Source organism: Lathyrus oleraceus, chromosome 7 (genome assembly GCF_024323335.1).
Source record: "Lathyrus oleraceus cultivar Zhongwan6 chromosome 7, CAAS_Psat_ZW6_1.0, whole genome shotgun sequence".
NCBI classification, from domain to species: domain Eukaryota; kingdom Viridiplantae; phylum Streptophyta; class Magnoliopsida; order Fabales; family Fabaceae; genus Lathyrus; species Lathyrus oleraceus.
In genome coordinates this window covers 250,714,669-250,727,198 of record NC_066585.1, presented here as the reverse complement: position 1 = coordinate 250,727,198, position 12,530 = coordinate 250,714,669, and the positions used below count along the sequence as shown (strand labels likewise).

At 32.3% G+C, this 12,530-nt stretch overlaps 1 protein-coding gene across 1 annotated transcript; it reads right to left on the bottom strand.

Moving 5' to 3' along the window:
• Window positions 1-1,378: 1,378 nt before the first annotated feature.
• LOC127103258 (uncharacterized) lies at window positions 1,379-3,381 on the bottom strand. Its single transcript, XM_051040521.1, has 4 exons — window positions 3,078-3,381; window positions 2,005-2,951; window positions 1,816-1,962; window positions 1,379-1,618 (listed from the first exon to the last, which is right to left on the bottom strand). Exons 1-4 carry the CDS (start codon window positions 3,379-3,381, stop codon window positions 1,379-1,381), a joined length of 1,638 nt encoding a protein of 545 aa, XP_050896478.1.
• Window positions 3,382-12,530: the final 9,149 nt, after the last annotated feature.

The following is a 12,530-nucleotide window of genomic DNA, read 5'->3' as shown; positions in this document are numbered from 1 at the left end:
ATATGAGACCATTCTCACTTTCCTCCAATCACACAACACTGATAACAACTTCCAATAATAAACAGATGACACACTTCCAATGAAACAGAATCCACTCTTGCTTAACATCTCATGAGTGATTCATAATTACAACTCAACTAACAGTCCAACTCAAGCATCAAGCTGATATGAGAGTGGCTCATAAATAATAAATAAAAAACTAAACCCTAATAGAGACTATCACATACACAACTTGGTTATCTTCTTAGGTTTAGAGTCATCCTTTTAAATAGCCCCATAATAGCATGGGCTTCAGGCTAAATAATCAGCAGATCCAATTAAATCAAATCAGACTGCTACACAATCTTTTGTAGAATAAAATCTAATGTTTCCTTAAATATTTTAACATCCTTTCTTAGGAAACAAGGCACAGCTGGAACCAATCTCTGAGCTTCTAAAATAAACATCTTGAACTGCAGAATGCGCGAATCAAATCATCAAATAATCTTCACTAATATCACACTAAAAAACAAATCTTCCAAGAATGTAAAACCACAACACGCCACGATGTCGTACAGGCGTGTCAAGACATCTTGTGCAACATATTGCTATTTTACTTGTTTTAACAAAATGATGCTAATCAAAAAACAAACAACCTAACAATCTCCCCTTTTGGAAAATTGTGGGTAAAACAACCTTTGCAAAACATATCTTTTAAAAACCATAAAAACTCAAGAGAACTTCTTCAAAGAAAAAACTTAATAAACAAATTTGGAACTTCTCTAAGATACATCAGAGGCATATGCAGCAGAACAAGATAAAACCAGCCTCACAGAGAATGTGACATCAGAGAGAAGTAAACTCTCACAACACAAACTTTCTATAGAGAAAAATAAATTCTCCAAGACAGGATGTCAAGACATTTGGTCTGACTTTACAATAACCAAACAACACACATGAACTATCACTAAGTAAGCATACCATCATTAAGCTAAAAGAGAAAACACATATGCTCCCCCTAAATATCATAACAGAGGAAAGAATTTCTTCCTCTTCATTAGTATTCCCCCTCAAGGGAAAAAAGGAAAAATAGAGCAAAATACCAAATAACCACATACAAAAAAACACACCAAAATACCAAATAACCATACCACTACTCCCCCTTTTTAGCTAAAAAATTGACAAAAATAGGAAAAACATTCATTAGGAATAGAAAAAATATCAGATGTAGCAGATCATGTTACAGACCAAAAAAGGCACACATGGTGCATAAATTTTCCAGGGCATAGCCCACAAATGAAGCAAAAACATAAAGAAAAAAACACAAAGAGAACATATCACGTCAGTCATAATTATTGTTGGTTGTCTCTTCAACATCATCACCACTTGCATCAACATCTTATTCAACCTCATTATACTTCTCCTTATCACCATTCAGGTTTCCCTCAGTATCTTCTTCAAACAAAGCATTTATCAGGATCACAAACCTGCTCTTCTTTTCAGTACAAGCTTTGATAGTTTCATCCAAAGTTTTACATGTGTCCTTTAATTCAACAATGATTCCTATCCTATAAGTAGAGATGATAGATTTCTTGTCAGATGTCGTGACAATGTCTAGGACATTTTCCCTGTAAACAACCTATAATGCCAAGAAAAGGGAGATTATCTCTTGCAGGTAGCATCTGAACCAATCAAAATACTAGGGTGCTGACTCAGAAACACACCACAAATTAAAAAGGGAAATGATATAAGTATGTTCACAATAAAAGAGGTAGCATGCTTCATGGTTTGGTCAAAAACATAGGGCACAAAGTCAAACTTGGTTTTGGTCTCTACAATGTAAATGAACTTACCCAGCCATGTAGCAATGTTGGAAGTATGACTTGTTGGAACCCAATTAGCAGCTCCAACTCTATGAAGTACTATATACTTCACACTTAAGCAACCAATTGATAGCTTCCCTTTTCTTGGCCATTTCTTTACCTGTTTTACATTGATTTCGATGCAAATGATATTATCAAATACCTCCACTTCAACTTGTTCCTCTTCACTTCTGCTCATGAACCTGTTAATGATCTCCGGAGAAAACTCCACACGCTTTCCTATCACATACACCTTTCTGAACTTCTTATTCCTCTTGTTATCACAATCCTTAGACATATTCACAATGAACTCTTTTACAAGCATCTCATAACACTTTCCAAAACCAGCCACACTTTTCATCAACCCATCTTCTTTAATCAGATCCATCACTTCTGCGCACTCAAAGGCATCCTTGCCAAGTTCCCTTTCCAAAGTCGACCTTATTTGGTGCACAAACTTCCATTTTTCAACATTCTCAACAGAGTTAAAAAAGATGTTGTCAATGGGAACTTCAGGCACATTAGCAGGGACCTTTTTCCCAACATCTTTCTTTATAGGCATGATGTCTTGAACATTCTTTTCGACATCAAAGTCAGAATCACTTGAACTAGAGGGGACTTCTTTTCTCTTCAGAGATCTTTTCTTGGTGGCGGGAGTTACAACCTTGCTCCACCCTTTAGAAGGACCAACACTTCTACTTTTCTTAGGAGCCTTGGGAGACTTGCTTGTAGACTCAACAACTTTCCCTTTTCTACTCTTTAACCTCTTAACTATCCCTGGAGCCAATCTTTTACCAATGGGCTCATCATCAGAGTCCAGATAATCTACATTTACAATGTCTGTAGATTGATCCTTCTTCACACCAGAATTTTCTTCTTTGTCAGATATATCAACAAACATACTATCATAATCATCTTTCTCTTCATATTTTTCAGGGGACTTAATTGGAACAGATTCACTATCAGACTTTCCATCAGATTTTTCAAGTGGAATTTCAATAGGATGATTAGTTTGGGCCAAAGATGTAGTGACATCCGACACAAGATCAGACTTAGGTTCAATACCCAAAATTTGAGAGATTAACACACGAATATGTTTACCAATAGTGTCTTTATCACCAACAATGATACTAGATTAACCTAGGGTCTCATCAGATATAGGGTTATCTAGACTTAAAGTACCAGAGCTAGATCCTGGTTTTTTAGAGCCTGTTTTTTTGGTTGATTAAACACTACCCATTACTTTTGGAACAATAGAACCTTTAGCAGATGCAATAACGTCAGATTCGATATTAGTGGTTTTAATAGGATCAAGATATAAGTTAGTCATAGAGTGGGGTTTCTTGACAACAACAAAGGGCTGAATATTCCTAATCTCACTAGAAGGAATTTGAACCGACCCAGAGGGGTTAGAATATTTACTTACAGTTGAAGGCTTGTCCATTTTCACAGTAGGTGTTCTAGCCCTTCTTTTAGTAGGAATATGTACTAGAACAATGGTGAGAGGAACGACATTAGTTACAACATCGGAATGATCCATATTAGAACATGCAATCCTAGGGGTCGATTGATCTTTGGTGCTTTTGCTTGGTGTTGAGCATGAAGGTTTAGACATCTTGATGACAAATTTTGAGTTGATATTGACTATAGAGAGATGAAAGTAAACGAGAACAATGATGAATAGTTTGTTGACGGTAGAGAGAATGGGATCGATGGAGTAGGTAAGAGAGAGATGATGGCGTGCTGGAAGAAAAATAAGGAGAGTTTGTAATGATTTCCATGGAGTTTCGTGCACCACTAAATAGAGAAAATATTATTTCCACGCCTCCATATCAGTAATTATTGTAACTCTTCAAACATGCAAATTCCCAATTCGCCTCTTAACTTATCAAACTGATTTTCATCCAAAGCTTTAGTAAATATATCTGCAAGTTACTTCTCAGTGGCCATATGCTCAAGAGTAACAATTTTGTGCTCTACAAGATCCCTAATAAAATGATGACGAATATCAATATGCTTTGTTCTGCTATGTTGAATAAGATTCTTGGATATATTGATTGCACTCAGATTGTCACAATATAATGTCATGAAATCCTGCTTGACGTTATATTCCTTTAGCATTTGTTTCATCCAAATCAATTGAGAGCAACTACTTCCTGCTGCAATATACTCAGCATCAACAGTGGGCAATGACACACAATTTTGCTTCTTGCTGGACCAAGATATAAGATTATTTCCCAAGAAGAAGCATTCTTCAAAAGTACTTTTTCTATCATCAACATTACCTGCCCAGTTTGCATCACAATACCCTACAAGCATGGAATTAGAACTATGAGAATAAAACATGCCATACTCACTAGTACCATTGATGTATTTCAAGATCCTATTTACTTGAGTAATGTGACTGATTTTAGGCTCAACCTAATATCTAGCACATACTCCTACAACAAAAGTTGTATATAGTCAGCTAGATGTAAGATACAAAAGACTACCAATTATACTCCTGTACAAACTTTGATCCACATCAACACCTTTTTCATCCTTAGTTAATTTTAAGTGAGTTGCTGCAGGTGTCCTTTTGTGACTAGCACTTTCTAGGCCAAACTTCTTCACTATATTCTTAGCATACTTGCTTTGAGAAATGAAGATAGTATCATCCATTTGTTTAACTTGAAGACCAAGAAAATAGGTTAATTCACCAACAAGACACATCTTAATTTCAGATTGCATCTGCTTGAAAAAATGTTGGACCATCTGATTCGACATTCCTCCAAACATAATGTCATCAACATATATTTGAGCTATCATGAGTTTACCATGCTCTTCTTTAACAAACAAGGTCTTGTCTGTTCCCCCTTTCCTGTAGCCATTATTGACAAGAAACTTAGTTAATATTTCATACCAACCCTAGGTGCTTGCTTCAATCCATAAAGAGCTTTCCTTAGTTTGTAAACATGATCTGGAAAACTAGGATCTATGAACCCTTTGGGTTCTTCAACATACACTTCTTCATTCAAGTACCCATTCAAGAAGGCACTTTTCACATCCATCTGAAATAGCTTAAATTTTAGCATACATGCCACTCCTAAGAGCAATCTTATGGATTCAAGACATGCAACAGGTGCAAAAGTCTCATCAAAATCAACCCCTTCAATTTGAGTGTATCCTTGAGCAACAAGCCTAGCCTTGTTTCTGGTCATTATTCCATTTTCATCAGATTTGTTCTTGTAGATCCATTTTATGCTAATAACATTCATCCCTTCGGGCCTAGGAACTAGGCCCCACACTTCATTCCTTATGAACTACCTTAGTTCTTCTTGCATATCATTGATCAAGAACTCATAAGTCAAGGCCTCCTTCACATTTTTCAAACTTTGAGACAAAGCAAACATTAAATATCACATCTTTGGATCTAGTGGTGATCCCTTCATTAAGATTTCCAATAATAAGTTCCTTTGGATGATCTTTCTGAATTCTGATAGAGGGGCCTTTGTTGGCTTGAGGGATATCTGATTCAGTCCTTGCGGGCTCAATGTTGGACTCAATGTCTTTCACATTTCTGAAGCATTAGTCTGCTGAGACGATGTTCCAGCATTTTCATCTACATCGGTCCCTTTCACAATAATTGAATCATCAACCATAACATTAATGAATCCCATCATGACCATGGTTCTAGAGTTAAATACCCTGTAAACTCTTCTATTTGTAGAGTAACCAAGAAATATCCCTCAATCACTTATGGGATCCATCTTTCTCCTATGTTCCCGATCTGTAAGGATGTGACATTTACTCCCAAAAACATGAAAGTATTTAGTAGTAGGTTTCCTTCCTTTCCACAGTTCATAGAGAGTTGAAGATGTACCAGTTCTCAGAGTAACACGATTGTGAATATAGCAAGCAATGTTCATGGCTTCATCTCAAAAATGATAAGGAAGATTTTTAGCATGTAGCATGACTCTAGCTGATTCTTATATAGTTCCATTCTTGCATTCTACAACTCCATTTTGCTGAGGAGTGATGGGAGATGAGAACTCATGACCAATACCTTCAAAAGAACAAATTTCAGAAAAAAATTCATTTTCAAACTCCTTGCCATGGTCACTTCTAATTCTGACAATCGCATATTCCTTCTCTTTTTGTAGGCGTTGACAAAGGTCTTTGAATACCTCAAAAGTGTCTGATTTTTCTTTGAAAAAATCTACCCAAGTAAACCTTGAAAAAACATCAACAAACACATAGACATACCTCTTTCCACCAAGGCTTTCAACTTTCATAGGCCCCATTAAGTCCATATGAAGAAGTTTTAAAACTTTGGAAGTAGTTTGATGTTACAGCTTCGGGTGTAACATCTCGGTTTGCTTCCCAATTTGACACTCACCACAGGCTTTACACTCCTCAGTTTTGAGTTTTGGTAGACCTCTAATAGCTTTTTCAAACATAATCTTCTTCATACCTTTGAGATTCAAATGTCTAAGCTTCTGGTGCCACAACTTGACTTCATTTTCCCTAGATATTAAACATGTAGAAGAATAAGTAGTTTTTTGTGGTACCCATGAATAACAGTTGTATTTAGACCTAACTCCCCTCATAAGAACTTCATTTTTCTCATTGGTAACCAAACATTCTGACTTGGTAAAATTGACTTTTAGACCTTGTTCACATAACTGACTAATGTTGATCACATTAGCCATTAATCCTTTTACAAGAAGAACATCATTAAGTCTAGGAAGTCCAGTACACACTATTTTTCCTCTCCCTTTAATTTCACCTTTACCTTCATCTCCAAAAGTGACAAAATTGGTGGAATAAGACTGAATATCCACTAAGTACTTCTTGAGCCCTGTCATATGTATAAAACATCCACTGCCAAACTACCAGTCTTCTCTAGATGAAGCTTTAAAGTAAGTATGGGCTATAAGACAAGTATCAACAACCTTAGATTTCAACTCCTTTCTAGTTTTAATCATCACATGATTAGCCCTAGGATATGTCAGATGTTTTGGATAACCATATAGTCTGTAACAGAAAAGCTTTATATGACCATATTTACCATAATAATGACATTTCCAAGGCAAAAACTTGACTTTAGTTTGAGTTTCCTAATGTCTGGCAGGATGTTGTAACATTTGTTCGGACATCATGGGCTCATACTTCCTTTTTGGAGGAATAAATTTTGTCACAAGGGTTTTTCCTTTCAAAGATTAGTAATCAAAACCTATACCTTTTAAGTTTCTAGCCCCTTTCCCAACTTGAAGAATTTCATCTAACATATCAGACCCATTGTTCAACATTCTTACTGATTTTGTCATGTTTTCAAGTTTCGAATTCAATAGGGTTACCTCATTTTCAAGATCAGTGTTAGTAGATAAAAGTTTCTCTTTTTCAGCCTACAGTTGAGTTATGATTCTCTTATGCTCTTCTCCTGTCTTACACACCTCTTCACTTCTGACACAAAGCTCTTTGTAGGAAGCAACCAATTCTTCATAAGTGATATCCCCATCGCAAGAGTCTTCATCATTTTCATATCTACCATTGAAGGTTGTAACATGCTTAGCAGTTTCATCATCAGTTTCACCTTCAGAATCATCATCATACCAAGAACAAACAAGTCCTTCTTTTATTTCTTGAGATACGTGGAACATTCTCATCTAATGTGACCAAAATCCTCACATCCATGACACTGAATACCTTTTCCTTGATTGGGATTCTCCTCTACTCTTGCTTTTCTCTGAAAGCCATTGTTCTTACTGATGTCGAATGACATGTTCTTGACATTAGGTATTGGTTTCCTATCCATTCTCTTCAACACCTTATTGAATTTCCTCCCAAGAAGCACAATAGCATTAGAAATTCTTTCACCCGTCTCCATGTCACATTGAGCTTCTTCATCACCAGTGTTGGAGATAAAAGCTATGCTTTTGTTCTTCTTTTCAGATCTATCACTGATAGCCAATTAAAAAGTTTGAAGTGACCCAATAAGCTCCTCCACTTTCAAGTTGCAGATGTCTTATTCTTCTTTAATAGTTGTGACCTTCATGTCAAACTTCTTAGGCAAAAACTTGAGGATTTTTATAACGAGCTTCTCTTCTAATATCTTCTCTCCCAAGGAACTAGATGAATTGTAAATATCAAGAATGTTCATGTGAAAATCATGAATACACTTATCATCTTTCATCCTGAGATTCTCAAATTTGGTGGTGAGAAGTTAAAGTCTTAACATTTTTACTTTTAATGTGCCTTCATGATTGTTTCTGGGGATTTCTCATGCATCTTTGGCCATAATACAAGTATTTATTAACCTGAATATATTTTTGTCAAATCCATTGAAAAAAACATTCAAGGCTTTGGAGTTTCCAAGAGCAAGTTCATCTTCTTCGTTAAACCAGTCCTCTTCAGGCTTCAAATTAGTTGTGTCATTCTCATCTTTGTCTTGTACCAATGGATGTTCCCAACCTTTGATAACTGATTTTCAGGTTTTGCTATCCATAGATTTTAGAAAATCCATCATACACGCCTTCCAATAATCTTAGTTGGTGTCATCCATAATAGGTGGTATGTTGACAAATCCTCCTTCCTTGTCCATAGTACCAGAAAGTATCTCCCTAGAGATCACCCAAAATAGAACAAAGTGCATGCTCTGATGCCAATTGAAATTCTGATACGCAAATAACAGATGTCTATACGATGTCACGATACCAGGATCTGGACATTGTCATAACACAAACAATTACAGTGTTAAAGTAAATAGCATGAAGTAAATAGCACAGATCAATTGTTAACCTAGTTCGGTGCAATGTCACCTACATCTGGGGGCATCCAAGCCAAGAAGAAAATCCACTATAATAGTATTAGTTTGAAGTTCTAAATAACTTATGGTTTTACAAACTTCTCACATAATCACTATCCTTGGAATTTCCATCTAAGACTCTCCTTGATATGAGACCCTTCTCACTTACCTTCAATCACACAACAGTGATAATAAATTACAACAATAAACAGAAGACATACTTCCAATGAAACAAAATCCACTTTTGCTTAACAACTCATGAGTGATTCGCACTTACAACTCAACTAACAATTCAACTCGAGCATCAAGCTTATACGAGAGTGGCTCACAAACAACAAATAACAAACTAAACCCAAACATAGACTATCACATACGCAACTTGGCTATCTTCTTATGTTTAGAGTCGTCCTTTTAAATAGCCCCATAATAGCATGGGCTTTGGTCTAAACAATCAGCAGATCCTATCAAATCAAATCAGACTGCTGCACAATCTTCTGCATAATCAAATCAACCCAAATCTAATTTTTCCTTAAATGTTTTGACATTCTTTCTTGGGAAACAAGGCACAAGTGAAACCGATCTTTGAGCTTATAAAATAAGCACTTTGAACCGCAAAATGCATGTATCAAATCTTCAAAGAATTTTTACTAATCTCACGCTAAAAATTAATTCTTCCAAGAATGTAAAACCACAACATGTTACGATGTCGTACAGACATGTCAAAACATCTTGTCCAACATCTTACTATTTTACTTGTTTTAACAAAATATTGTCAATTACAAAACAAACAACCTAACATATACCATGAAAGCAAAATTTGTGGATTGCTTTGAGGCATCAAGTCATGCGACTTAGTTGTGGAATATGTGTTTTACAAAGTAAAAATTTATCAATATCAATTGTCTTGTTGGGAAAGAAAGAGTTATGAAGAAATAGATTTTGATAGAACATATTGGAACATACTTAATGATAGCTAATCCATTTACCAAAGGTTTGACACCTAAGAATTTTTCTTAGGCATGTTACTCACACGGATCTTGATTTTAAGAGTGCCTTAGATTAATGGGAGTCTTTTTCTTATTTTTCTATCTTCTATACTTTGATCTCATTTTGCCAAAAACTTTATGTTAAATTTGATTTTTGTCAAAATAAAATTTATGAAGAATTATTGTTATAACAATATTAACTTTTTTTGTTATGTGAAAATATTAATTTTGAATAGTACATAAGGAATTTCAGTTCGGTCTCAATAAAGACTTTCGTTGAACTAGTTGGAAATAAGCATATTTAGATATTTTATTATATGAAATTTTCATACCACTCATCCATATTGATTTATGTCATCAAGTATATTGATGTCGAGATCGTCATCATTCTGTCACATTGTATATCTTTGGTGACGGTTCCAATGGTCATATTATTGATGTGTGAGGTATATCAAATTGTTAAGTTGAAATTTAAAGATAAATTTCATTCAAATCCAAACCTAAAATGTTATGATATAACTATTAAGATATATTCTTAAAGTAGGAGATTGAAGGATCTTATATTTTAATATTATTTCAATATTATATTCTAATTATTATTATATGGACATATATATTTATTTTAATTATATTAATTACTTGTCTTATTAAAGATCTTAATTGATTCAATAATCAAATAAAAAATATATTTTTATTTAAAAATTAATTAATTAATTGGATATCGATTCAAATATCATGGGATGTCATAATGATCTATTTCTAAATAATGAAATTTTTAATTGATCATCATATAACATATGACTATGAACCTTAATATACAATACTTACAAAAATAATATTTTCTTCTCATTCAAAGAGACTTTAAGAAAATATAAAAAATATCGATTGACATTTAAAGAGGCTTTAAGAAAATATTAAAAATATGATCGAGGAAGATACAGAATTACACAAGTCATTCAATGTCTATTATTTATTTCTAAATCTATGTGTCTCATGATTATTATAAAAATAAAAACTTTTCTTATTAAATCCAAATATTTCTAAAATTCAATTTATCAATTCCTTAATTTATATGATAATTTGATTTTTTACACAAAAATATATTTTATAATAAATTGAACATGTCAACTTTAATTATTTTGTTTTTCATCTTAGTGCAGTGTTTGTTCCGTTTAGATTGATCGATTAGCTTCAACTCAATACATATTCAATTAATGACTTTGACGTCGTAATGCAGACTTCTCGGGAACATATGTATTTAGAGCACTTCAATTTTGTCATATATATATATATATATATATATAGATTTTATCATATATAGATATTTTACAGTTATATATTATTAATGTGGGTGTTGTGAGTTTATTCACATATTCATCCTTTTCCGTTTATAACAATTTTGAATTTATATTATTCCATGTATTCAATCCATTTAAATAAATGAATGTCATTTTTTAGTAAAACAAAAAAAAAAAGTATTAAACTATATTTATTATCGCATGATGATGAATTTGTGGTTCTCTTATCACCAGGCACTAGTGGTACTAGTGATCATATAATATTATTTACTCTTCAATATTTTCAACTACTTTTTCTTTATCAGTATATCATTTTCAAACACATTAGTATTATTGAGGAAAAAGAAAATCATTTTAGTACTGCATAATTCTTGTAAACAACATTTTTCACTTGTGTTTAAGTATAAATATCAATTATATTTTTTTATTCTTATTATTAAAAGTTACGTCAGTAATTATGCGTCGTTATATATATATATATATATATAATATTAACTTCTTATATTTTAAAATATTTAATTGTCCAATTATTAAATGCAAACGTGGTTGGTAGAATATATGTAACAAAACACAAACGCGTGGTCTATCTCACACCCCTAAATATGTTTTGGCATTATTGATTAAAACTAGTAAAAAAAACATACCTAGGCATATGTCCTGAAATAGTACGCACATTTGCTTACGGATATTAAATATTATATTAAAAGATTATATATAAAAAATTAATATCCTTTGGATTAATAATAGTTTTTTTGTATATTAATATAATTTTTGGTTTAATATTATTTATAAAAATAATTTAATCATTAATAAATTTTTTCTCATTTTAATTTAATATTATTTATAACAATATTTGAATTATTAATAAATTATCGATGATCAATGAGCACAAATCATTATTGATTAAAACTAATAAGATTTAATTATATTGATTATTATTATTATTATTATTATTTATTATTATTATTATTATTATTATTATTATTATTATTGGTTTTGACCCATTATAAAAATTATGGTTTTGATTCTGTTTTAAGTTTTGTGTTGGATTTTGGTCATTTTAGGACTAAATTCAACACAAATTTAAAAAATATCAAAATTGTATTTTAAAAATGAAGGGAGCAAATTAAAAAAAAATAATAGAGGGACTAAAATTATAATTAACTTTTAATAAAAGAATTTGTGGATATGTACTTATGCTGATAGAGTATGCACATTTGTTTATCGATATTAGAAGATGTACTAAAAAATTTTATATGAGAAATTAACATCCTTTAGATCATTAGTAGATTTTTCTATATATTAACATTACTTTTATTTTAACATCATTTATAAAAATATTTGAATCAATAATAAAAAAATTCATTAATAAAAATAATATCGTTTATTAAAATATTTCGATCAACCATTTTTTGATAAATTAAAAATTGTGAACGTGAGACAAGATGATCGATGGGCACGAATCTTATTGATCAAAATTAAAAAGATTTAATTGCAATTTTGATAAATTGTTTTTTTTCGTGATCCATTATAAAAATTTCGATTTTGATTATGTTTTAAATTTTATATTGGATTTTGATTATCTTTTAATTAAAATCTAATACAAATTTAAAAAATG

Bases quoted from the DNA above. Each gene is read 5' to 3' on its own strand.
- LOC127103258 (XM_051040521.1), bottom strand. From the start codon at position 3,381: ATGGATCATTCCGATGTTGTAACTAATGTCGTTCCTCTCACCATTGTT. The intron at 2,952-3,077 runs GTAGTGTTTAAT...TTGGTGATAAAG, and splicing joins TATTGTTCCAAAAGTAATGG to ACACTATTGGTAAACATATT. The intron at 1,619-1,815 runs GTAGAGACCAAA...TTGGCATTATAG, and splicing joins TGGGTAAGTTCATTTACATT to GTTGTTTACAGGGAAAATGT.